The sequence below is a fragment of the Ammospiza caudacuta genome, chromosome 36 (genome assembly GCF_027887145.1).
Source record: "Ammospiza caudacuta isolate bAmmCau1 chromosome 36, bAmmCau1.pri, whole genome shotgun sequence".
Classification (NCBI taxonomy): domain Eukaryota; kingdom Metazoa; phylum Chordata; class Aves; order Passeriformes; family Passerellidae; genus Ammospiza; species Ammospiza caudacuta.
The window spans coordinates 552,535-578,396 of record NC_080628.1 but is presented as its reverse complement, the minus strand read 5'-3'; the positions used below and the strand labels follow the sequence as shown (position 1 = coordinate 578,396).

General features: G+C 62.1%; 1 protein-coding gene across 1 annotated transcript in view; it reads left to right on the top strand.

Moving 5' to 3' along the window:
- The window catches only part of CHD3 (chromodomain helicase DNA binding protein 3), a 47,949-nt gene extending 23,066 nt beyond the window's left edge, over positions 1 to 24,883 (top strand). The window contains 27 exon segments of the mRNA XM_058823004.1: positions 167 to 358; positions 1,323 to 1,523; positions 2,715 to 2,852; positions 3,476 to 3,597; positions 4,310 to 4,483; positions 4,582 to 4,723; positions 5,617 to 5,748; positions 6,562 to 6,679; positions 7,528 to 7,652; positions 8,426 to 8,657; positions 9,580 to 9,746; positions 10,226 to 10,403; positions 11,158 to 11,223; positions 11,741 to 11,826; positions 12,386 to 12,519; positions 14,066 to 14,210; positions 15,159 to 15,321; positions 15,994 to 16,106; positions 16,362 to 16,497; positions 17,200 to 17,298; positions 18,367 to 18,480; positions 18,562 to 18,670; positions 19,555 to 19,687; positions 20,906 to 21,101; positions 22,866 to 23,029; positions 24,068 to 24,197; positions 24,688 to 24,883. Coding sequence (XP_058678987.1) covers positions 167 to 358; positions 1,323 to 1,523; positions 2,715 to 2,852; positions 3,476 to 3,597; positions 4,310 to 4,483; positions 4,582 to 4,723; positions 5,617 to 5,748; positions 6,562 to 6,679; positions 7,528 to 7,652; positions 8,426 to 8,657; positions 9,580 to 9,746; positions 10,226 to 10,403; positions 11,158 to 11,223; positions 11,741 to 11,826; positions 12,386 to 12,519; positions 14,066 to 14,210; positions 15,159 to 15,321; positions 15,994 to 16,106; positions 16,362 to 16,497; positions 17,200 to 17,298; positions 18,367 to 18,480; positions 18,562 to 18,670; positions 19,555 to 19,687; positions 20,906 to 21,101; positions 22,866 to 23,029; positions 24,068 to 24,197; positions 24,688 to 24,791 — 3,813 coding nt within the window. The 3' untranslated portion in view covers positions 24,792 to 24,883.
- Positions 24,884 to 25,862: the final 979 nt, after the last annotated feature.

The following is a 25,862-nucleotide window of genomic DNA, read 5'->3' as shown; positions in this document are numbered from 1 at the left end:
CCCCAAACCCAGTCCCTGTGACCCCTCCATCCCCATGGGCTGTCTGTGGTGCCGTGTCCCCCCGGTGACGGCCGTGTCCCCCCAAACCCAGTCCCTGTGACCCCTGCATCCATGTTTGGGGTGTCTGTGGTGCCGTGTCCCCCCGGTGACGGCCGTGTCCCCGCAGCCCACGGTGAAGTACGAGACGCAGCCGCGCTTCATCACGGCCACGGGCGGCACGCTGCACCTGTACCAGCTGGAGGGGCTCAACTGGCTGCGCTTCTCGTGGGCGCAGAGCACCGACACCATCCTGGCCGACGAGATGGGGCTGGGCAAGACCATCCAGACCATCGTCTTCCTCTACTCGCTCTACAAGGAGGTGAGGGCACCTGCGGGGCACCTGTGTGGGCACCTGTGTGGGGCTGGGGTCACCCACGTGGGCCTGGGCCGCCTGTGAGGGCACCTGTGTGGGGCTGGGGTCACCCACGTGGGTCTGAGGGCACCTGCGGGGCACCTGTGTGGGGCTGGGGTCACCCACGTGGGTCTGAGGGCACCTGTGAGGGCACCTGTGTGGGGCTGGGGTCACCCACGTGGGTCTGAGGGCACCTGTGAGGGCACCTGTGTGGGGCTGGGGTCACCCACGTGGGTCTGAGGGCACCTGTGAGGGCACCTGTGTGGGGCTGGGGTCACCCACGTGGGTCTGAGGGCACCCATGTGGGGCTGGGGGCACCTGCCTGGTCACTAAGGTCATCCAGGTGGGCCTGGAGGCACTTCCGAGGGCACCTGTGTGGGGCTGAGGGCACCCACGTGGTCACTGGGGTCACCCGCGTGGGCCTGGGGGCACCTGTGGCCCCTTCTGAGGTCCCTCAGGGCCTGTCCCCATGGTGTGACACGGTGTCCCCAGGGCTGTCCCCATGTCCCCTGTCCCCATGGTGTGACACAGTGTCCCCAGGGCTGTCCCCTGTCCCCGTGGTGTGACACAGTGTCCCCAGGGCTGTCCCCATGTGACACAGTGTCCCCCAGGGCCACACCAAGGGCCCGTTCCCCATGTCCCCTGTCCCCATGGTGTGACACAGTGTCCCCAGGGCTGTCCCCATGGTGTGACACAGTGTCCCCAGGGCTGTCCCCATGTGACAGTGTCCCCAGGCTGTCCCCATGTGACACAGTGTCCCCAGGCTGTCCCCATGGTGTGACACAGTGTCCCCAGGCTGTCCCCATGGTGTGACACAGTGTCCCCAGGGCTGTCCCCTGTCCCCATGGTGTAACACAGTGTCCCCAGGGCTGTCCCCATGGTGTGACACAGTGTCCCCAGGGCTGTCCCCATGTGACACAGTGTCCCCCAGGGCCACACCAAGGGCCCGTTCCTCGTCAGTGCCCCGCTCTCCACCATCATCAACTGGGAGCGCGAGTTCCAGATGTGGGCCCCGGCGTTCTACGTTGTCACCTACACGGGGGACAAGGACAGCAGGGCCATCATCCGCGAGAACGAGTTCTCCTTCGACGACAACGCCATGAAGGGCGGCAAGAAGGCCTTCAAGATGAAGGTGGGGCCCGGGGACACCGGGGTGGCACCTGGGGTGGCACCTGGGGGACAGTGGGGTGGTACATGGACACTTCAAGATGAAGGTGGGGCCCGGGGACACCGGGGTGGCACCTGGGGTGGCACCTGGACAGATGGGGGTGGCACCTGGGGGACAATGGGGTGGTACATGGACGCTTCAAGATGAAGGTGGGGTGTGGGGACAGCTGGGACACCTGCGGGTGGCACCTGGCACCTGGGGTGGCACATGGACAGCTGGGGGACACCTGGAGGTGGCACCTGGGGGTGGCACATGGACACTTGGGGGTGGCTCTTGGACAGCTGGGGGACACTTGGGAGTGGCACATGGACAGATGGGGGACATCTAGGGATGGCACCTGGATACTTGGGTCACCTTGGGGTTCTGGGTGGGGTTTGGGGGTTCTGGGTGTGCTGTTTCCACGTTTTGGGGTTCTGGGTGGGGTTTGGAGGTTTCTGGGTGTGCTGTTTCCATGTTTTGGGGATCTGGGTGTGCTGTTTCCATGTTTTGGGGTGCCGGGGGGAAGGGTTCCGTGTTTTGGGGTGCCGGGTGATGTTTGGGGGATTCTGGGTGGGTTTTTTCCATGTTTTGGGGTTCTGGGTGGGGTTTGGGGGTTTCTGGGTGTGCTGTTTCCATGTTTTGGGGTTCTGGGTGATGTTTTGGGGTTCTGGGTGTGCTGTTTCCACATTTTGGGGTTCTGGGTGGGGTTTGGGGGTTTCTGGGTGTGCTGTTTCCATGTTTTGGGGTTCTGGGTGGGGTTTGGGGGTTTCTGGGTGTGCTGTTTCCATGTTTTGGGGTTCTGGGTGATGTTTTGGGGTTCTGGGTGTGCTGTTTCCATGTTTTGGGGTTCTGGGTGATGTTTTGGGGTTCTGGGTGTGCTGTTTCCACATTTTGGGGTTCTGGGTGGGGTTTGGGGGTTTCTGGGTGTGCTGTTTCCATGTTTTGGGGTTCTGGGTGGGGTTTGGGGGTTTCTGGGTGTGCTGTTTCCATGTTTTGGGGTTCTGGGTGATGTTTTGGGGTTCTGGGTGTGCTGTTTCCATGTTTTGGGGTTCTGGGTGATGTTTTGGGGTTCTGGGTGTGCTGTTTCCATGTTCTGAGGTTCTGGGTGGGGTTTTCCCGTGTTTTGGGGTGCCGGGGGTGTTTTGGGGTCCCGCTGACCCCGTCCCGTGCCCGCAGCGCGAGGCCCAGGTGAAGTTCCACGTTCTGCTCACGTCCTACGAGCTGATCACCATCGACCAGGCGGCGCTGGGCTCCATCCGCTGGGCCTGCCTGGTGGTGGACGAGGCCCACCGGCTCAAGAACAACCAGTCCAAGGTGGGGGGCACCCCAAAAACCGGGCATGGGGCTGGGGGGCACCCCAGAAACTGCCCATGGCTGTAGGGCACACCTGGGTACCTGGGGTCATGGGTGGGCATTGCTGGGTACCTGCCTGGTGGTGCACGAGGATCACCACCTCAAAAATAATCAGTCCAAGGTGGGGGGCACCCCAAAAACCGGGGATCCCTGATTTTTGGGTCTGAGGATGCCCAGGTGGGTGTCAGGGGTGTCCCTGCTGTATCTGGGGGCGCCCCAGGTGTTTTTGAGGTGTCTGAGGGGGGGATCAGGGGTGCCCCACGTATATTTTGGGGTGCCCAGGTATATTTTGGGGTGCCCCAGGTGTATTTTGGGGTGTCTGAGCCGTGTCCCTGCAGTTTTTCAGGGGGATCAGGGGTGCCCAGGTGTATTTTGGGGTGCCCAGGTGTATCTGGGGGTGCCCCGGTGTATTTTGGGGTGTCTGAGCCGTGTCCCTGCAGTTTTTCAGGGGGATCAGGGGTGCCCAGGTGTATCTGGGGGTGCCCCAGGTGTATTTTGGGGTGCCCAGGTGTATCTGGGGGTGCCCAGGTGTATCTGGGGGTGCCCCAGGTGTATTTTGGGGTGTCTGAGCCGTGTCCCCGCAGTTTTTCCGGGTGCTGAACGGGTACAAGATCGAGCACAAGCTGCTGCTGACGGGGACCCCGCTGCAGAACAACCTGGAGGAGCTGTTCCACCTGCTCAACTTCCTGACCCCCGAGAGGTTCAAGTGAGTCCCGTGTCACCTCCCGTGTCACCTCCCGTGTCACCTGTGTCCCCTCCATGTCCCCCCATGTCCCCATGCTGGAGCTGTTCCACCTGCTCAACTTCCTGACCCCCGAGAGGTTCAAGTGAGTCACTGTCACCTGTGTGTCACCTGTCACCTGTGTCACCTCCTGTGTCCCCTCCATGTCCCCCCGTGTCCCCACACTGACTGTGTCCCTCTGTCCCCTCTGTCCCCAGTAACCTGGAGGGGTTCCTGTGTCCCCCCATGTCTCCACACTGACCCTGTCCCCGTGTCCCCAGTAACCTGGAGAGGTTCCTGTGTCCCTTCCACACCATCTCTCCATGTCCCACCATGGTCCCCATGGTGACCTTGTCCCCACACTGACCCTGTCCCCGTGTCCCCCCTGTCCCCAGTAACCTGGAGGGGTTCCTGTGTCCCCCCATGTCCCCACACTGGCCCTGTCCCCGTGTCCCCAGTAACCGGCAGGGGTTCCTGTGTCCCTTCCATGTCCCCTCCATGTCCCCATGTCCCCACACTGACCCTGTCCCCATGTCCCCAGTAACCTGGAGGGGTTCCTGTGTCCCTCCATGTCCCCTCCATGTCCCTCCATGTCCCCACACTGACCCTGTCCCCATGTCCCCAGTAACCTGGAGGGGTTCCTGTGTCCCTCCATGTCCCCACACTGACCCTGTCCCCGTGTCCCCTGTGTCCCCAGTAACCTGGAGGGGTTCCTGGAGGAGTTTGCCGACATCTCCAAGGAGGACCAGATCAAGAAGCTCCACGACCTGCTGGGCCCCCACATGCTGCGGCGCCTCAAGGCCGACGTCTTCAAGAACATGCCGGCCAAGACGGAGCTGATCGTGCGCGTGGAGCTCAGCCCCATGCAGAAGTGAGCCCCCGCTGTCCCCCGCCCCGGGCGCTGTCCCTGGCCCTGCCAGTGCCACCGCGGTGTCCCCAGAGCGGCCGGTGGCACCGCTGTCCCCGCAGGAAGTACTACAAGTACATCCTGACGAGGAACTTCGAGGCGCTCAACTCGCGCGGCGGCGGCAACCAGGTGTCGCTGCTCAACATCATGATGGACCTCAAGAAGTGCTGCAACCACCCCTACCTGTTCCCCGTGGCCGCCATGGTGGGCACTTGGGGACAACGCGGACATGGGGGGACATGGGGACAGTGGGGACATGGGGACACTGGCGGTGTGGGGGGACTCTGGGAACACCAGGGACACCAGGGGTGTAGGGGGACATGGGGACACTGGGAGTGTGGGGAGACATGGGGACACAGGGACACCAGGGGACATGGGGACACCAAGGACAGTGGGGACATGGGGACAGCCAGTGTCGTGAGGGGACATGGGGACACAGGGACACCAGGGACGTGGGGACAGTCGGGGGTGTGGGGGGACATGGGGACACTGGGACAGCTGGGACATGGGGACAGCCAGGGGTGTGGAGGGACGTGGGGACACCAAGGACATTGAGGGAGTGTGGAGGGACATGGGGACAGCCACGTGCTTGGGGGGACATGGGGACACCTGGAGGGTGTGGGGGGACATGGGCACATCTGGGGAGTGTGGGGGAGATTGAGAGGTGGAGGGTTTTGGGATATGGGGGCGTGGGGACAGGGAGGGGACAGAGGGATGTGGGCTGCTGGGACTTGGGGACATGGAGGGATGTGGGGACAAGAAGGAGTTGGAGTGACATGGCAGGGACAGAGGGACATGGGGTGGAGGAGCATGGAAGGGACATGGAGATCGTGGGGGGACACCTGTCCCCGTGGGTGATGTCCCCATGGTCATGTCCCCGTGGGTGACCTGGTGGTGTCCCTGTGGGTGATGTTCCATGGGTGATGTCCCCATGGGTGACCTGGCGATGTCCCTGTGGGTGATGTTCCATGGGTGATGTCCCTGTGGGTGACCTGGCGGTGTCCCCATGGGTGACCTGGTGGTGTCCCCATGGTGATGTCCCCGTGGGTGACCTGGTGGTGTCCCCATGGGTGACCTGGTTGTGTCCCTGTCCCCAGGAGTCCCCGAAGCTGCCGAGCGGCGCCTACGAGGGCGGGGCGCTGATCAAGGCCTCGGGGAAGCTGCTGCTGCTGCAGAAGATGCTGCGCAAGCTGAAGGAGCAGAACCACCGCGTGCTCATCTTCTCACAGGTGGGACCCCAAAACTCCCCAAAATGTCCCTAAATATCCCTAAAACCACCCAAAATCCCCCCAGAACCACCGCGTGCTCATCTTCTCACAGGTGGGACCCCAAAACTCCCCAAAACTGCCCCAAAATATCCCTGAAATACCCCAAACCCACCCCCAGAACCACCACGTGCTCATCTTCTCACAGGTGGGACCCCAAAATCACCCCAAAATATCCCCAAAACCACTCAAAATCGCCCCAGAACCACCAGGTGCTCATCTTCTCACAGGAAGGACCCCAAAATCACCCCAAAATACCCCCAAAACCACCCAGAATCCCCACAGAACAACCGCGTGCTCATCTTCTCCCAGGTGTGACCCCAAAATACCCCAAATCCCCCCCAGTCTGCCCAGTATGGGCTCTCCCAGTGTGCCCAGTACAGGGTCTCCAGTCCCTCCCAGTCTCTCCCAGTCCCTCCCACTCTGACCATGGCAGTCCCAGCACTCCCAGTGTGCCCAGTACAGGCTCCCCAGTCCCTCCCAGTCCCTCCCAGTGTGCCCAGTACAGGCTCCCCAGTCCCTCCCAGTGGCTCCCAGTCCCTCCCAGTCCCTCCCAGTGTGCCCAGTACAGGCTCCCCAGTCCCTTCCAGTCCCTCCCAGTGTGCCCAGTACAGGCTCCCCAGTCCCTCCCAGTGGCTCCCAGTCCCTCCCAGTCCCTCCCAGTGTGCCCAGTACAGGCTCCCCAGTCCCTCCCAGTCCCTCCCAGTCCCTCCCAGTGTGCCCAGTACAGGCTCCCCAGTCCCTCCCAGTGGCTCCCAGTCTGACCAGTGCTCACAGATGACCAAGATGCTGGACCTGCTGGAGGATTTCCTGGACTACGAGGGCTACAAGTACGAGCGCATCGACGGCGGCATCACCGGGGCCCTGCGGCAGGAGGCCATCGACCGCTTCAACGGTAGCGACGGGGACAGGGACGGGGACAATGACAGGGATATGGACAGGGATGGGGGACAGGGGATGGAGCGGGGCCCTGCGGCAGGAGGCCATCGACCGCTTCAACGGTAGCGACGGGGACAGGGACGGGGACGGGGACAATGACAGGGGACAGCAATGGGGACAGGTGACATGGACAGGGATGGGGGACAGGGGACAATGACAGGGGACAGGGGACAGCAATGGGGACAGGGATGGGGGACAGGGGATGGAGCGGGGCCCTGCGGCAGGAGGCCATCGACCGCTTCAACGGTAGCGACGGGGACAGGGATGGGGACAGGGGACAATGACAGGGAACAGGAGACAGGGACAGGGGACACGGGATGGGGACAGGAGACAGGGATGGCAACAGGGGACAATGACAGGGATAGGGGACAGGAATAGGGAGCGGGGACAGGAGACAGGGACAGGGGACAATGACAGGGACAAGGGGACAGGGGACAGGGACAGGGGATAGGGAGAGGGGACAAGGACAATGACAGTGACGGGGACAGGAAATGGGACAGGATGGGGACAGTGACAGGGGGAGTTCAGATATCCTGGGGAATTCAGGTGTTTTTGGGGTGAATTCGGGGCGGTTTGGGTCCGTCACTAACGCCGGGGGGGCAGCGCTGAGGGGGTGAATTTGGGATGGTTTTGGGGTGAATTTGGGATGGTTTTGGGGTGAATTTGGGGTGTTTTGGGTCCGTCCCTGACGCCGGGGGGGCAGCGCTGGGGGCGCAGCAGTGAGGGTGGTTTTGGGGTGAATTTGGGGTGGTTTTGGGGTGAATTTGGGGTGTTTTGGGTCCGTCACTGATGCCGGGGGGGCAGCGCCGGGGGCGCAGCAGTTCTGTTTCCTGCTGTCGACGCGGGCCGGGGGCCTCGGCATCAACCTGGCGACGGCCGACACGGTGGTGATCTTCGACTCGGACTGGAACCCCCACAACGACATCCAGGTGGGCACCTGGGCACTGGCACCTGGCCAGTGCCATCCCCCGGAACCAGGCACCTGGGCATTGGCACCTGTATAATGCCATCCCCAGAACCGGGCACCTGGGCATTGGCACCTGGCCAGTGCCATCCCCCGGAACCGGGCACCTGGGCACTGGCACCTGTGTAATGCCATCCCCAGAACCGGGCACCTGGGCATTGGCACCTGTGTAATGCCATCCCCAGAACCGGGCACCTGGGCATTGGCACCTGGCCGGTGTCACACACCTGGGCACTGGCACCTGCTCAGCCATGTCACCTGGGCAGGGTCACCCTCCCTAGGTCCCTGTGTCCCCTAATTTCCGAGTCCCTGAGGTGTCCCCATGATGTCCTTGACCTGTCCCCATGATGTCCCTGTCCCTGCCGGCCTAGAGCCGGGCTCACCGCATTGGTCAGGATGTCCCCTCGTGTCCTTGGTGTGTCCCCATCCCATCTGACCTGTCCCCTCGTGTCCTTGGTGTGTCCCCATCCCATCTGACCTGTCCCCTCGTGTCCCTGGTGTGTCCCCACGCTGTCCCCACGCTGTCCCTGACCTGTCCCCTCTCTCTCAGGCCTTCAGCCCTGCTCACTGCATCGGCCATGGTGTCCCCTCATGTCCCTGGGGTGTCCTGGTGTGTCCCCACGCTGTCCCCAGGCTGTCCCTGACCTGTTCCCACAGGCGTTCAGCCGCGCCCACCGCATCGGCCAGGGTGTCCCCTCATGTCCCCACGCTGTCCCCACCATGTCCCCTCCCTTTCAGGCGTTCAGCCGCGCCCACCGCATCGGCCAGGCCAACAAGGTGATGATTTACCGCTTCGTGACGCGGGCCTCGGTGGAGGAGCGGATCACGCAGGTGGCCAAGCGCAAGATGATGCTGACGCACCTGGTGGTGCGCCCGGGGCTGGGCTCCAAGGCCGGCTCCATGTCCAAGCAGGAGCTCGACGACATCCTCAAGTTCGGCACCGAGGAGCTCTTCAAGGACGAGAACGAGGGTGGGCATGGCGTGGGGTGGGATGGGATCCCTGGGGTGGGATGGGATCCGTGGGATGGGATCTGTGGGGTGGGATGGAGAAAAACCTCTGGGATGGGTGAGGAACATCTGGGATGGGGTGGGATCCATGGGGTGGGATCCATGGAATGGGACCCATGGGATGGGATGGGGTGGGATCCATGGGGTGGGGTGGAGAAAAACCTCTGGGATGGGTGAAGAACACCTGGGACGGGATGGGATCCATGGGGTGGGATGGGATCCATGGGATGGCATGGGATGGGTCATGCTGGGCTGGACTGGGTCATATTGGGTTGTGTTGGGTTGGACTGGGCCCTGCTGGGCTGGACTGGGCCATGTTGGGCTGGACTGGGTCATGTTGCGTTGGACTGGGTCATGTTGGGCCATGTTGAGTTGGACTGGGCCGTGTTGGACCATGTTGGATTGGACTGGGCTGTGCTAAGACTTGTTGGGTTGGACTGAGTCGTGTTGGGCCACGTTGGGTTGGACTGGGCTGTGCTAAGACTTGTTGGGTTGGACTGGGTCATGTTGGGCCACGTTGGGTTGGACTGGGCCATGCTGGACCAGACTGAGCCATGTTGGGCTGGACTGGGCTCTGTTGGGTTGGACTGGGTTATGTTGGACCATGTTGGGTTGGACTGGGCCGTGTTGGGTTGGACTGGGCCATGCTGGGCTGGACTGGGCCATGTTGGGCCATGTTGGGATGTGACAAAACTGTCCCATCACCTTGGGATGTGACAAAGCCGTGTCAGGCCATGCTGGGATGTGACACAGCCATGTTGGGCCATGTTGGGATGTGACAAAACCGTGTCACATCACCTTGGAGCGCATCCAGCCGTGTCCCAGCACACGTGGCCGTGTCCAGCCGTGTCCCAGCACGTGTGACACGGCGTGGCCACACACAGGGGACAACAAGGAGGAGGACAGCAGCGTCATCCACTACGACAACGAGGCCATCGCGCGGCTGCTGGACCGCAACCAGGACGCCACCGACGACGCCGACGTGCAGAACATGAACGAGTACCTGAGCTCCTTCAAGGTGGCCCAGTACGTCGTCAGGGAGGAGGACAAGGTGTGCTGGGGACACTGGGGACACGAGGGGACATGGAGGGACATGGGCATGGAGGGGATGGATGAGCACCTGAGCTCCTTCAAGGTGGCCCCGTACATCGTCAGGGAGAAGGACAAGGTGTGCTGGGGACACTGGGGACTTGAGGGGACAATGGGATGGAGACAATGGGACAAGGACAATGAGATGGGGACAGTAGGATTGGGGATAGTGGGATGGGGACAATGGGGTAATGGAGTTGGGGACGATGGAGATGATAGAGATGATGATGATGGTGATGGAGATGGTGGAGATGATTGAGATGATGATGGAGATGATGATGATGAAGATGACGGAGATGATGATGATTATGATGCTGGAGACACCAAGGACAGGGACACCAGTGCTGGGCACACCGTCCCCAGCGCTGACCAACGTGGCACTGACCCCGGGTGACCCCGTGTGACCCTGGGTGACCCCGAGTGACCCCGCGTGTCCGGCAGATCGAGGAGATCGAGCGGGAGATCATCAAGCAGGAGGAGAACGTGGACCCCGACTATTGGGAGAAGCTGCTGAGGCACCACTACGAGCAGCAGCAGGAGGACCTGGCCCGGAACCTGGGCAAGGGCAAGCGCGTGCGCAAGCAGGTCAACTACAACGACGCCGCCCAGGAGGACCAAGGTGGGCACTGGGACGGACTGGGGTATACTGGGAGGGACTGGGATGTACTGGGATGGCACTGGGAGGGACTGGGAGGGACTGGGATGGAACCTGGGCAAGGGCAAGCGCGTGCGCGAGCAGGGCAACTACAACGACGCCGCCCAGGAGGACCAAGGTGGGCACTGGGATGGACTGGGGTATACTGGGAGGCACTGGGAGGGACTGGGATGGGACTGGGACACACTGGGATGGACTGGGATATACTGGGATGGACTGGAATACACTGGGATGGTGCTGGGATGCACTGGGATAGACTGGGAGGGACTGGGATGGAACCTGGGCAAGGGCAAGCGCGTGCGCAAGCAGGGCAACTACAACGACGCCGCCCAGGAGGACCAAGGTGGGCACTGGGACGGACTGGGATATACTGGGATGGGATTGGGACAGACTGGGATGGCACTGGGATATACTGGGATGGACTGGGAGGGACTGGGATGGCACTGGGAGGGACTGGGGTATACTGGGATGGGATTGGGATGGACTGGGACGGACTGGGATGGCACTGGGATGGCACTGGGATGGACTGGGATGGGATTGGGATGGACTGGGACGGACTGGGATGGCACTGGGATGGACTGGGATGGACTGGGATGGCACTGGGATGGCACTGGGATGGACTGGGATGGCATTGGGATGGACTGGGACACACTGGGGTGGCACTGGGTGGCCCTGACACGTGCTGGGGTGTCACTGAGTGTCCCCCCCGTGTCCCCAGATAACCAGTCCGAGTACTCGGTGGGCTCCGAGGAGGAGGACGAGGACTTCGACGAGCGACCCGAGGGTGAGGGACCCCGGGGGGGTCACAGTGTCCCCAAGGGTGTCTCAGTGTCCCCAAAGGGGTCAGGGTGTCACCAAGGTGGATCAGGGTGTCCCCAGGGGGGTCTGGGTGTCACCAGAGGGGAGGTTGGGTGGCCCAAAATGGCTCAGAGTGTCACCAAGGTGGATCAGGGTGTCCCCAGGGCAGTCTGGGTGTCCCCAATGGGGATTGGGTGTCACCAAAGGGGTCAGGGTGTCCCCAAGGGGGGGTCAGGGTGCCATTGGGGGGCTCAGGGTGTCCCTAAGGGGGGGTCAGGGTGCCATGGGGGGGGTCAGGGTGTCCCTAAGGGGGGGTCAGGGTGCCATTGGGGGGCTCAGGGTGTCCCCAAGGGGGGGTCAGGGTGCCATTGGGGGGCTCAGGGTGTCCCCAAGGGGGGTCAGGGTGCCATGGGGGGGGTCAGGGTGTCACCAAGGAAGGATTTGGGTGTCCCCAAGGGGGGTCAGGGTGCCACTGGGGGGTGCTGACCCCTCCCCTCCCCCAGGCCGGCGTCAGTCCAAGCGGCAGCTGCGGAACGAGAAGGACAAACCCCTCCCCCCACTGCTGGCCCGCGTGGGCGGCAACATCGAGGTGAGGGGACAGTGGGGACACCCCTGGGGACAGTGGGGACATCCAGGGGACACCCCTGCGGACACCCCTGGGACACCTGGGTCACCTCCACGTGGGGCTCGGACACCTGAGTGACCCCTCAGCACCTGGGTCCCCAAATCAGAGGGTCAGGGGTCACCTGGAGCCAATGTCCCCAGTGTCCCCAAGGTCCCTAGTGTCCCCTCGATGTCCCCAATGTTCCCGATGTCCCCTCAATGTCCCCAATGCCCCCAATGTTCCCGATGTCCCCATGACCCCCAATGCCCCTGATGCCCCCAATGTCCCCAGTGTCCCCTCAATGTCCCCAATGCCCCTGATGTCCCCAGTGTCCCCAATGTCCCCTGTGTCCCCAATGTCCCCCAGGTGCTGGGGTTCAACACGAGGCAGCGCAAGGCTTTCCTCAACGCCGTCATGCGCTGGGGGATGATGGCAGTGTCCCCTGTCACCCATGTCCCCGGTGTCCCCACTGTCCCCAGTGTCCCCAAAGCTCCCGATGTCCCCAATGTCCCGGATGTCCCCAATGTCCCCTGCGTCCCCCCAGGTGCTGGGGTTCAACACGAGGCAGCGCAAGGCTTTCCTCAACGCCGTCATGCGCTGGGGGATGCCGCCCCAGGACGCCTTCACGTCCCAGTGGCTCGTGAGGGACCTGCGGGGCAAAACCGAGAAGGAGTTCAAGTAGGTGACAACGGGGACACCTGGGGACACCTGGGGACACCGGGGAGGGGTGGTGGCACTGGGGAGGCCATGGGGTCTATGAGGACATGGTGGTGTCAAGGATGGGTGGTGGCATCAGTGGCACTGGGGAGAGGTGATGTCCCCAATGTCCCCCAGTGCCCCCAATGTCTGCAATGTCCCCGATGTCCCCAATGCCCCTAATGTCCCAATGTCCCCATTAACCCCAATGTCCCCCAATGTCCCTTTGCCCTCCATTGCCCTATGTCCCCAATGTCCCTTGTCCCCAATGTCCCCCAATGTCCCCTGATGCCCTCCATTGTTCCCGTGTCCCCTGATGTCCCCATTGTCCCCCAATCCCCCAATGTCCCCCAATGCCCTCAACGTCTCCAATGTCCCCAGTGTCCCCAATGTCCTCAGTGTCCCCAATATTCCCAATGTCCCCTGATGTCCTTGATGTCCCCAGTGTCCCTGATGTTCTCGATGTCCCCACTGTTCCCCAGTGTCCCCAATGTCCCCAGTGTCCCCGTGCCACATGATGAGCCCTTACTCAGCCGAGCGCTGTCACTGTCGGTGTTCCTGGGGCCCGGACGAGGCCGTGTCCCCCTCAGGCCGACACAAAGCCACCCCCGATGTCCCCGTGTCCCCTCGGGGGGCCGGGGTGTGGCCCAGGGGACGCCAGAGCGGTGGCAGGTCCCTGGTCCCCAGTGTGACCCCGGCACAGCCCCACGGGCGCCGTGATGAGGGGACGGGCTGATGGCGCGGGGACAGTGGGGACACTGGGGACATGGGGGACATTGGGGATATTGGGGACACTGGGGACATTAGGGACACTGGGGACATGGGGGATATTGGGGACACTGGGGACATCAGGGACACGTGGGACACTGTGGACAGGATCTATGGGGACAAGGGACCAAGAGCATTAGGGCCTTTTGGGGACAGGGACCTTGGGGACAAGATCTGTGGGGACAAGAGACAAAGACCCTGGGATGTGACCTATGGGGACAAGGACCCTGGGGACAGAATCTGTGGGGACAGTGACCTTGGGGCAGGGCGTGCGGGTGGAGGGGACATTGGCACAGGTGGTGGCACAAGTGGGTGGCACAAGCAGTGGCAGTGGCACAGGCAGGGGTGGTGGCACAGGGGGTGGTGGCCTGGTGGTGGCCCTGAGTGCTGTCCCCAGGGCCTGCATGTCCCTGTTCATTGTCCCTGTCCATGCTGTCCCTGTTCATTGTCTCTGTTCTTGCTGTCCCCAGGCCCTACGTGTCCCTGTCCATGCTGTCCCTGTCCATCCTGTCCCTGTCCATCCTGTCTCTGTCCATGCTGTCCCTGTTCATTGTCCCCATTGTCACTGTCCCCAGGGCCTACGTGTCCCTGTTCATTGTCCCCATTGTCACTGTGCCTGTTCATTGTCCCCATTGTCACTGTCCCTTGTCCCCAGGGCCTACGTGTCCCTGTTCATTGTCCCCATTGTCACTGTCCCCAGGGCCTAGGTGTCTCTGTTAATGCTGTCCCTGTCCCCATTGTCACTGTCCCTTGTCCCCAGGGCCTACGTGTCCCTGTTCATGCGCCACCTGTGCGAGCCGGGCGCCGACGGCTCCGAGACGTTCGCGGACGGCGTCCCCAGGGAGGGGCTGAGCCGGCAGCAGGTGCTGACCCGCATCGGAGTCATGTCCCTCGTCAAGAAAAAGGTACGGGGACACCTGGGGACAGCATGGGGACAGCATGGGGACACACCTGGGGACAGCCAGGGACACGGGGAGGGGCTGGCAGCAGGTGCTGACTCGCATCGGAGTCATGTCCCTCGTCAAGAAAAAGGTAGAGGGACACCTGGGGACACCTGGGGACAGCCAGGGACACGGGGAGGGGCTGGCAGCAGGTGCTGACCCGCATCAGTCATGTCCCTCGTCAAGAAAAAGGTACGGGGACACCTGGGGACACACCTGGGGACAGCCAGGGACACGGGGAGGGGCTGGCAGCAGGTGCTGACCCGCATCGGAGTCATGTCCCTCGTCAAGAAAAAGGTAGAGGGACATCTGGGGACAGGATGGGGACACACCTGGGGCACCCAGGGACACCTGGGGACAGCCCTGGGGACAGCCTGGGTCAGTTTTTGGAGTGCCCCCAAGCTGCTCCTCTGGGGGCTTTTAGGGTCCCTTTTTGGGGTTGGTTTTTAAGGAGTTTAGGGTCAGCTTTTAGGGTTTTTGAGGTTTTAGGGGTGGATTTTTGGGGTTTTTGAGGTTTTAGGGGTGGATTTTTGGGGTTTTTGAGGTTTTAGGGGTGGGTTTTTGGGGTTCCCTGACCCCTCCATGTCCCCTGTGCAGGTGCAGGAGTTGGAGCACATCAACGGGCGCTGGTCCCTGCCCGAGCTGGGCCCTGGGGATGTTTTAGGGGTGGATTTTTGGGGTTTTTGAGGTTTTAGGGGTGGGTTTTTGGGGTTTTTGAGGTTTTAGGGGTGGGTTTTCGGGGTTTTTGGGGTTCCCTGACCCCTCCATGTCCCCTGTGCAGGTGTAGGAGTTCGAGCACATCAACGGGCGCTGGTCCCTGCCCGAGCTGGGCCCTGGGGATGCTTTGGGGGTGGATTTTTGGGGTTCTCGGGGTTTTTGGGGTTCCCTGACCCCTCCATGTCCCCTGTGCAGGTGCAGGAGTTCGAGCACATCAACGGGCGCTGGTCCCTGCCCGAGCTGGCCCCCGAGCCCAGCGCCGACTCCAAGCGCTCGTCCCGCGCCTCCTCCCCCGCCAAGACCGGCCCCCCCAGCCCCGAGCAGAGCGGCCCCCCCAGCCCCGCGCCCCCCACGCCCGGTAACGGACACGGGGGGACACGGGGGGACACAATGGGGACGTGGGGACAGGGCTGGGGACACAATGGGGGGGACACGGGGACAGGGACGGGGACAGGGATGGGGGGATTGGGACTGGGATGGGGAGATGGAAACATGGTTGGGGACATGGGTGGGGACATGGGGACAGGGATGGGGACACGGCTGGGGACAGAGGGACAGGGAGACAGGGATGGGGACAGGGATGGGGACATGGGGATAGGGTTGGGGACAGAGGGACAGGGATGGGGACAGGGGCATGGGGACACAACGGAGGGGACATGGGGACAGGGATGGGGACACGCCTGGGGACATGCTGAGGACATGTATGGGGACATGGGGACAGGAGGACAGGGATGGAGACATGGCTGGGGACATGGGGACAGGGATGAGGACACAATGGGGACATGGGGGGACACAGGGACAGGGGTGGGGGGAAAAGGGGACAGGGGTGGGGACACAATGGGAGGGACACGGGACGGGGACATGGCTGGGGACATGATGGGGACAGGGGACAGGGACATGGGGACACAATGAGGGGGGACATGGGGACGGGGATGGGGACAGAGGGACAAGGATGGGTGACAGGGATGGGGACAGGATGGGGACATGGGGACAGGATGGGGACCGATGTGCTGACGTCCCCTGTCCCCAGCCACGCCGGCGCCCAGCGAGCGCGGGGACGGGCCAGGGCCACCCCCGGACAGGGACGAGGGTGACACCAGGGACGAGAAGGAGCCCAAAGGCCCCGAGAAGATGGAGACAGATGTGAGTGACACAGCTGTCCCCAACCCTGTCCCTGTCCCCAACATGTCCTCCCTGTCACGTTCTCCTTGTCCTCAACTCCTTCCCATCCCTGTCCCCTGCTGTGTCCTGGCTGTCCCCGTCCTTGTCCCCAACTGTCCCCAACGCTGTCCCCACCCTCCTGTCCCTGTCCCCATCCCTGTCCCCTGTCGCTGTCACTCTCAGGGTGATGTCCCCATGGATGGGGACCCCGAGGGTGACAGCCCCCCCGTCCCACAGCCCCCCGTCCCCGAGGTGCCACCGTCACCGGGCGATGGCAGCGAGGCCGAAGGGCCCCGCAAGGGGGAGGAGGAGGAGGGACCCGGCCACAGGGACCCCGAGGCCGAAGGGCCCCCGGCCCGCGAGGAGCGGCCAGGTGAGACCCCCGGAAACCCCAAAAACCCTAAACCCTGAAAACCCCAAATCCTGGATACCCCAAAAACCCTAAATCCTGAAAATCCCACTTCCTGGATACCCCAAAAACCCCAAATCCCAGAAACTCCAAATTCTGGGAACCCCAAAACCCCCAAATCCTGGGAACCCCAAATCCCAGAAACCCCAAATCCCTGGAAAAGCCCAAATCCCAAAACCCCCAAAATCTCCAAATCTCAAAAACTCTAGACCTCAAATCCCGAAAAGCCCCAAACCCCACAACCTCAAATCCCAAAAATTACAAATCCCAGAAACCCAAATCCCAGAAACCCCAAATCTCAAAAACCCTAAATCCTTGGAAAACCCCCAAATCCCAGAACCCTCAAATCCCAAAAGCCCCAAATCCCTGGAAAACCCCAAACCCCCAAAACCCCAAAATCCCCAAATCCCAGGAAAACCCCAAAATCTCAAGAAAACCCCAAATCCCCAAAACCCTAAATCTTTGGAAAACCCCAAATCCCAGAACCCCAAATGCCAAAAACCCCAAACTCCTGGAAAACCCCAAAAACCTTAAATCCCTGGGAAACCCCAAAACCCCAAATTACAAAAACCAGAAATCCCAAAAACCCCAAACCCCTGGAAAACCCCAAAGCCCAGGAGAAGCCCCAAAACCCCAAATTCCACCCCCAAACCCGTCGTGGCTCAGGTGCCGATGCCGAGAAGGCTCCGGGGCTGGACAAGGGCGACGAGAAGGCCCCGGAGGAGGAGCCCAAGGAGCGCCCGGGGGACCCCGACCCCAAAAGAGGTAACGGGGGCGGGGCTTAGGCTGGAGGGGGCGGGGCTTGAAGGGAAAGGGGCGTGGCCTAGTGTGAAACAGGCGTGGCTTAACAAAAGGGGACGTGCACTAACCCAGACTGGGTAGGGCTTGGCAGAAGGGGGTGTGGCCTAACCCAGAGTGGGTGGGGCTTGTTTGAAGGGGCGTGGTCTAGCAGGAGTGGGTGGTGCTTAGCAAAGGGGCATGTCCTAAACCCCAGACTAAGTGGGGCTTAGCAGAAGTGGGTGTGGCCTAGCTCAGAGTGGGTGGTGCTTATTTGAAGGGGCGTGGTCGAACGGGAGTGGGTGGGGCTTAGCAAAAGAGGTGTGGCCTAACCTGTAGAGGGCGGGGCTTAACCCACCCCTTGTTTTGTTTATTGGTGGGGCTGGGCAGGTTTTGGGGGGTCCGGGGTGGGTCAGATGTGTCTCCAGCCCCCCCAAACGTGTCCCTGACCCCCCCAAAGGTCTTCCTGATGCCCCCAAACCCATCCCTGACTACCTAACATGTCCCTAACTCCCCCAGATTTGTCCCTGACCCACCAAACATATCCCAGGCTCCCTCAAACACCTCCCTGACCCCCTAAACAACTCCCTGACCCCCCGAACACATCTTTATGACCCCCAAAATGCCCCCCTGACATCCCAAATGCCCTCTTGATCCCCTAACACATCCCTCACGCCCCAAACCCATCCTTGACCCCCCAAAAGTGTCCCTGTCCCCCCCAAACCCATCCCTGACCCCCTCAAATTTGTCCCTGACCTCCCAAATGCCCCCCTGACCTCCCAAACACATCCCTGACACCCCAAACCCATCCCTCACTCCCCAAACACATCTCTATGACCCCCAAAATGCCCCCCTGACCTCCCAAACGTGTCCCTGACCCCCCCAAACATCCCCCTGACCCCCCAAATGTGTCCCTCACCCTCCAAACCCATCCCTGACACCCCAAACGCATCCCTGACTGCCTCAGTTGTCTCCCTGTCATCCCTGACCTCCCGAGCGTGTCCCTGACCCCCCCAAACTCGCCCCTGACCCCCCAAATGTGTCCCCTCCCCGCAGAGGAGCCCAAGGCGGAGCGGGAGCCGCGGGCGGAGGCGCGGCCCAACGGGCGCCGCGAGGACAAGGCCGAGAAGCCGCGGTTCATGTTCAACATCGCCGACGGCGGCTTCACGGGTGAGCGGGGGACACCCTGGGGACACCCTGGGGACATTGGGGACACCCTGGGGACAGCCCTGACCCGCTGCGCCCCCGCAGAGCTGCACACGCTGTGGCAGAACGAGGAGCGCGCCGCCATCTCCTCGGGCAAGCTCAACGAGATCTGGCACCGGCGCCACGACTACTGGCTGCTGGCTGGCATCGTCCTGTATCCTTGGGTGTCACCGGGGGTGTCACCGTGGGGACTGGGGTGTCACCGGGGTGGGGACAGTGACAGCACGGTGAGGGTGACAGCACAGGGAGATCTGGCACCAGTGCCACGACTACTGGCTGCTGGCTGGCATCGTCCTGTATCCTTGGGTGTCACCGGGGGTGTCACCGTGGGGACTGGGGTGTCACCGTGGGGATTGGGCTGTCACCGGGGTGGGGACAGTGACAGCACGGTGAGGGTGACAGCACAGTGACAGTGACAGAATGGTAAAGGTGACACTGGTGCCTGGCTGCTGGCTGGCATCGTCCTGTATCCTTGGGTGTCACCGGGGGATTTGGGGTGTCCTCAAGATGGGGACAATTACACTGTGGTGAGGGTGACAGCCAGGAGAGGGTGACAAAGTGAGGGTGACAGCCAGGAGAGGGCGGCATCCATGCTTGATATGCTGGATGTGGGGGACACTGGGGGCAGGGAGATGTGATGGTGCAGTGACAGGGTGGCACAGTGCCATGGTGCCAAGGTGCCAGGGTGACAGGTGACACAGGTGACACAGGTGGCATCCTTAGCGCGCAGCCACGGCTCTGTGTGCTGTGTATGGGGGATGTTGGGGACAGGGTGGCACAGTGCCACGGTGCCAGGGTGACAGGTGACACAGGTGGCACAGGTGACAGGTGGCATCCTTAGCGCGCAGCCACGGCTCTGCGTGCTGTGTATGGGGGATGTTGGGGACAGGGTGACACGGTGCCAGGGTGACAGGTGACACAGGTGGCATCCTTAGCGCGCAGCCACGGCTCCGCGCGCTGTGTATGGGGGATGTTGGGGACAGGGTGACAGGTGACACAGGTGGCACAGGTGACACAGGTGGCATCCTTAGCGCGCAGCCACGGCTACGCGCGCTGGACCGACATCCAGAACGACGGCGCCTTCGGGGTCATCAACGAACCCTTCAAGGGCGAGGCCTCCAAGGGGAACTTCCTGGAGATGAAGAACAAGTTCCTGGCGCGCCGCTTCAAGGTCAGCACACCGGGGACACCGGGGACACCGGCTGGGACAGGGAGGGTGGCACTGGGAGGGTGGCACGGGGGTGGCAGCGAGGTGGCACGGGGGTGGCCTTGCACGAGGGGCTGGGATGAGCGGGAAGGGGGCCAGGGGTGCTCGGACACCTGGGTGGGGTCTGCAGGTGTTGGGTGAGGTCAGGATTGGACACCTGGGTGGGTCCTGCAGGTGTTGGGTGAGGTCAAGGCTGGGCACCTGGACATTTGTGTTGTCCAGATGTTGATGAGGTCAGGGCTGGACCCACCAACACCTGAACCCTCCAGATGCTGGGTTTCCTCAAACCTTGACCCAACCAACACGTGGACCCTCCAGATGCTGGCGAGGTCAGGGCTGGTCCCACCAACACCTGAACCCTCCAGATGTTGATGGGGTCAAGGCTAAACCTCTCCACACCTGGACCCTCCATCTGTTGGGTTTCCTCAGACCTGAACTCACCAACACCTGGACCCTCCAGATGTTGATGAGGTCAGGGTTGGACCCATAAACACGTGGACCCTCTGGGCTTTAGGTGACATCTGGGTTGGACCCACCAACACCTGGCCCCTCCAGCTGTTGATGAGGTCAGGGTTGAACCCACCAACACCTGGCCCCTCCAGCTGTTGATGGGGTTGGGCTTGGACCCACCACCACCTGGCCCCTCCAGCTGTTGATGAGGTCAGGATTAGACCCACCAACACCTGGCCCCTCCAGCTGTTGATGAGGTCAGGATTAGACCCACCAACACCTGGCCCCTCCAGCTGTTGATGAGGTCAGGATTAGACCCACCAACACCTGGCCCCTCCAGCTGTTGATGAGGTCAGGATTAGACCCACCAACACCTGGCCCCTCCAGCTGTTGATGAGGTCAGGGTTGAACCCACCAACACCTGGCTCCTCCAGCTGTTGATGAGGTCAGGATTAGACCCACCAACACCTGGCCCCTCCAGCTGTTGATGGGGTCAGGGTTGAACCCACCAACACCTGGCCCCTCCAGCTGTTGATGAGGTCAGGGTTGAACCCACCAACACCTGGCCCCTCCAGCTGTTGATGAGGTCAGGATTAGACCCACCAACACCTGGCCTCTCCAGCTGTTGATGGGGTCAGGGTTGAACCCACCAACACCTGGCCCCTCCAGCTGTTGATGGGGTTGGGCTTGGACCCACCCACACCCCCTGAGCCCTCCTTTCCCCCCCGGCAGCTCCTGGAGCAGGCGCTGGTGATCGAGGAGCAGCTGCGCCGCGCCGCCTACCTGAACATGACGCAGGACCCCAGCCACCCCGCCATGGCGCTCAACACGCGCTTCGCCGAGGTCGAGTGCCTGGCCGAGAGCCACCAGCACTTGTCCAAGGAGTCGCTGGCGGGCAACAAGCCGGCCAACGCCGTGCTGCACAAGGGTAAGGGGCGGCAGCAGGGCCGGCGCGCCCGGCGCGGGGCTCGGCCCGTGTAGCGCCCGCCCCGAGCTCTGTACGCGCCTGTGACGCCATTAAAGAGGGGTTTGCTCCCACCCAACGCCGCCTCCCGGTGTCTCCTTGCTCTGCGTGTGCTTTCTGGGCGGGGGGGCTGCGCCGCGACGCCGGGCACGCGCGCGGAGGTGGAGTAGAGGTGGAGTAAAGTCGGAGTAAAGTCGTAGTAAAGTATGAGTAGAGTAGTAGGAAACGCATAGTAAAGTAGTAGTAAAGTCATGGTGAAGTTGCAGTAAAGTAGTAATGAAGTTGCAGTAAGGTCGGACCAAAGCCTGAGTAAATTCGGACTAAAGTCAGCGTAAAGGCAAATTCAGAGTAAATTCAGAATAAAGTCAGAGTAAGTTCAGACTGAAGTTAACGTAAGGGTGTCGTAAAGTCTGACTAAATTCAGACTAAAGTCCAAGTAAAGCCAGTGTAAATGCAGAGTAAAGTCTGGGTAAAGTTGGACTAAAATCCAAGTAAAGGCCATGTAAAGTCTGAGTAAATTCAGACTAAAGTCTGAGTAAATTGGAACTAAAGTCCAAGTAAATTGGGACTAAAGTCTCAGTCAGACTGAAGTCAAAGTAAAGTCAGTGTAAAGGGGAGTAAAGTCCAAGTAAACTTGGGCTAAAGTTAACATAAAGGCAGAGTAAAGTCTGTGTAAATTCAGACTGAAGTCTAGGTCCATGTAAAGGCAGAATGGAGTCTAAGTAAATTTGGACTGAAGTCCAGGAAAAGTCAGCGTAAGGCGGGAGGCGCATGGAGGGGTCGTGGCTTGGCGCTGAGGCGGCTCTGCTGAGTAGCTGTGGTGTAAAGCTGGAGTATGTCCCTAGTGCCGTCCTGTGTGTATCTCTGGAGTAGTTTACGCCTTGGTCCCTTCCCTTCCCTCCCTCCTCCCTCCTCGCCCGGGGCTGTTTGGGCGGAGTAACCCCAGGGTATCCCCGCGGTGCATGCTGGGAGTAAGGCTGGAGTAGCGCCGGTGTTTGCATGCGCTGGAGCACCCCGGTGTGAGTGTGGAGTATCCCTGGTGTAATTAATGAGTAAAGCCCAGAGGGATGAGCTGAGTAAACCCAGAGTATCCCTGGTGTGTTTAATGCCAGGAGTATCCCCAGAGTAACTCCAGAGCAGACCTGGAGTCACTTCTGATATGTCCAAGGAGTAGCCACAGAGTAGCCCTGGGTGTGCAGGCCTGCAGTAAGACAGGAATATTCCCAGAGTGTAGAGTAACCCTGGAGTATCTCCAGAGTACCTCGAGGAGTATCTTGGGGTATCTCCACTGTGGGCGAGGCAAACCCTGAGTAAATCAGGAATAAACCCTGAGTAAGCCAGGAATCCACCTAGAATAAGGAATAAACCCAGAGTACGAGAGGAATATCCCCAGAGTAAGTGAGGAGTACCTTCGAGTAAGTTCAGGAGTATCCCCAGAGTACCCCCACCCTACTCACACCCCCTCCCCCTGCGCATGCCCCCTCCCCTGCCCGCTTGCAACCCTGAGTAAGCTCTGAGTACCCCCTGAGTAGCTCCCACCTCCTCCCCCTCCCTCTTCCCACCTCCCATTCTCACGTGAGTATCTCCCACCCACCCCCTCCCCATGAATAATATGTGAGTAAGCTGTGAGTAAGGTGTGAGTAAGCTGCGAGTAAGCTGTGAGTAAGCTGCGAGCAGGCCCCCGCGGTGCTGACGGGGCTTTTTCTCTCTCTCTGTGCCCGCGGGCAGTGCTGAACCAGCTGGAGGAGCTGCTGAGCGACATGAAGGCGGACGTGACGCGCCTGCCGGCCACGCTGTCCCGCATCCCCCCCATCGCCGCGCGCCTGCAGATGAGCGAGCGCAGCATCCTCAGCCGCCTGGCCAGCAAGGGCACCGAGAGCCACCCCCCGCCCGTGAGTGACACCTTGGGGACATGGGGACATTGTCACACTGTGCCCCTGCCACCCTGCCCCGGGGGTATTGGCACTGTCACACTGCCCCTGTGGCATCCTCAGCCGCCTGGCCAGCAAGGGCACCGAGAGCCACCCCCCGCCCGTGAGTGACACCTTGGGGACATTGGCATTGTCACCTTGCCCTGGGGACATGGGTACTGCCACCCTGTCACACTGTCACACTGTCACACTGTCACACTGCCCCCACGGCATCCTCAGCCGCCTGGCCAGCAAGGGCACCGAGAGCCACCCCCCGCCCGTGAGTGACACCTTGGGGACACTGCCACACTGCCCTGGGGACATGGGTACTGCCACCCTGTCACACTGTCACACTGTCACACTGTCACACTGCCCCCACGGCATCCTCAGCCGCCTGGCCAGCAAGGGCACCGAGAGCCACCCCCCGCCCGTGAGTGACACCCTGGGGACACTGCCACACTGCCCTGGGGACATGGGTACTGCCACACTGTGCCCCTGTCACACTGCCACCCTGCCCCGGGGGTATCGGCACTGTCACACTGCCCCTGTGGCATCCTCAGCCGCCTGGCCAGCAAGGGCACCGAGAGCCACCCCCCGCCCGTGAGTGACACCTTGGGGACACTGCCACACTGCCCTGGGGACATGGGTACTGCCACCCTGCCCTGGGGACATTGGCATTGTCACACTGCCCCAGGAATGTCCCTTGTCCCCCCTTGTCTCTGGGGACATTCCTCAGTAGTTTGGGGATGTCCCCCCCCCTGGCCATGGGGGTGGCTTTGGTGGCAGTGGGAGGCGACCTTGGGAGGTGACAGCAGGAAGTGGCACCAGGAGGTGACCCCGGGATGTGGCATTGGGGGGTGGCACCAGGAGGTGACATTGGGGGGTGACCCTTGGAGGTGACCTTGGGAGGTGACTCCGGGCAGTGACCCCTGGAGGTGACAAGAGAGAGATGACAGCGGGGGGGGGTGGCACCAGGAGGTGACACTGGGGGGTGACCCCGTGTCCCTGTGCTGTCCCCAGAGCTTCCCGCCGGGTCCCTACGCCACCCCCCCGAGCTACGGGGGCACCTTCGGGACCCCCCCGGCCGGAGCCCTCCCCCACCCCGGGGGCGCCAACTACAGCCAGATGCCACCAGGGTCCTTCATCTCTGGTGAGAATGGGGACATTGGGGACAACGGGGACATTGGGGACAACGGGGACAATGGGGACATTGGGGACACTGGGGACATTGGGGACAACGGGGACAGTGGGGACATTGGGGACAACGGGGACAGTGGGGACATTGAGGGGTCACAAAATGGGGACATCGTGGGGGGGGACAACAGGGACGTTGGGGGGCAAAAATGAGACTTTGAGGGGGGGCCCAAAAATGGAACATACATTGGGGGGGACAAAAACATGGGGATATTGGGTGGGGAGGGGTCCCATGGGTGGGTGGGGGTCCCTGGGGGTCTCTAACCCTCCCCATTTCCCCCTCCCCAGCCTCGAACGGCCCCGCGGTGCTGGTGAAGCGCGAGGGGCTCCCATTGATGGGGGTGGGGGTCCCATGGATGGGTGGGGGTCCCATGGGTGGGTGGGGGTCCCTGGGGGTGTCTGGGGGTCCCTGTGCCCCCCTGACGCCCCCGTTTCCCCCTCCCCAGCCTCGAACGGCCCCGCGGTGCTGGTGAAGCGCGAGGCGGAGGCGCTGGAGCAGCAGCAGCGCAAGGAGCCGCGGGGGGGGGAGGTGATCTGCATCGACGACTGAGGGGGGGCGGGGCCTGGGGGGGCCCCTCCCCCTCCCCCCATCCCCCCCCACCCCCCATCCCCCCCCCCCCGAGCCCGGCGGGGTGGGGGAGGGGCCGCGCGCGGGGAGGGGGCGGGGCTATAAATACGGAATTCTATAAATATGGATTTATGGGGGGGGAGGGGCGGGGCGGGGGGGCGGGGCGCTCCCACCCCTCCCCCCTCCCCCCGCCGGGCTCGTGATTGGACGGCAGCGAACGAATAAACCCCGGAAACGGCCCTGGCCACGCCCCTGCCTGCGTCGTGGCCACGCCCACTGGGGAAAGGAGGGCGTGGCTGCTGGGGGCGTGGCTGATCTGGGGGTGGGCGTGGCTGCTATGGGAATGGGCAAGAACAATGGGGTGGGTGTGGCTATGGCAGGGGTGGGTGTGGTTAATGTGAGAGTGGGCGCGGCTACAATGGAAAACTGCAATATAAATTGGGGTGGGCGTGGCTAATGTAAATATGGGCATGGCTATGGTGTGGGTGGGTGTGGCTGATTGGGCGTGGCGAGTGTGAAAATGGGCGTGGCTACAGAGGAGATGGGTGTGGTTAGCATGGGGATGGGCATGGCTGCTTGGGGTGGGTGTGGCTAGTGTTGGGGTGGGCGTGGCTACCATGAGAATGGGCGTGGGTCCCGTGGGAACGGGCATGGTTTCCAGGACTCGTGGTCACCACAGGTCGTGGCCGCCATGACAGTGGTCACGTGGGGCTGGGGTTTGGCCACTGGTGGGGTGGGCGTGGCCACCGTGGGGATGGGTGTGGCTCCTGTGAGGATGGGCGTGGCCACCATGGCAGTGCTCAGCTGTGGCCTTGTGCCCATCATGGCGGTGGCGGTGGGGGGGAGGGAAATTCCCATTTTTTGATGCCCTTTTGGGCCGTTTTGCCCAAATTTGGGCATTTTGGGAGCGCGGGGGCGGAGCTGGAGGACTGAAGGGCGATAGAGATGGGAGCTGGAGGATTGAGCGTCACTCCCGGTTCTGCAGAAGAACCGTAGAGAGAAGCGGTGGAGGAATGAGCGGAACTTCCGGTTTAATGGAGGAAACCATGGAGA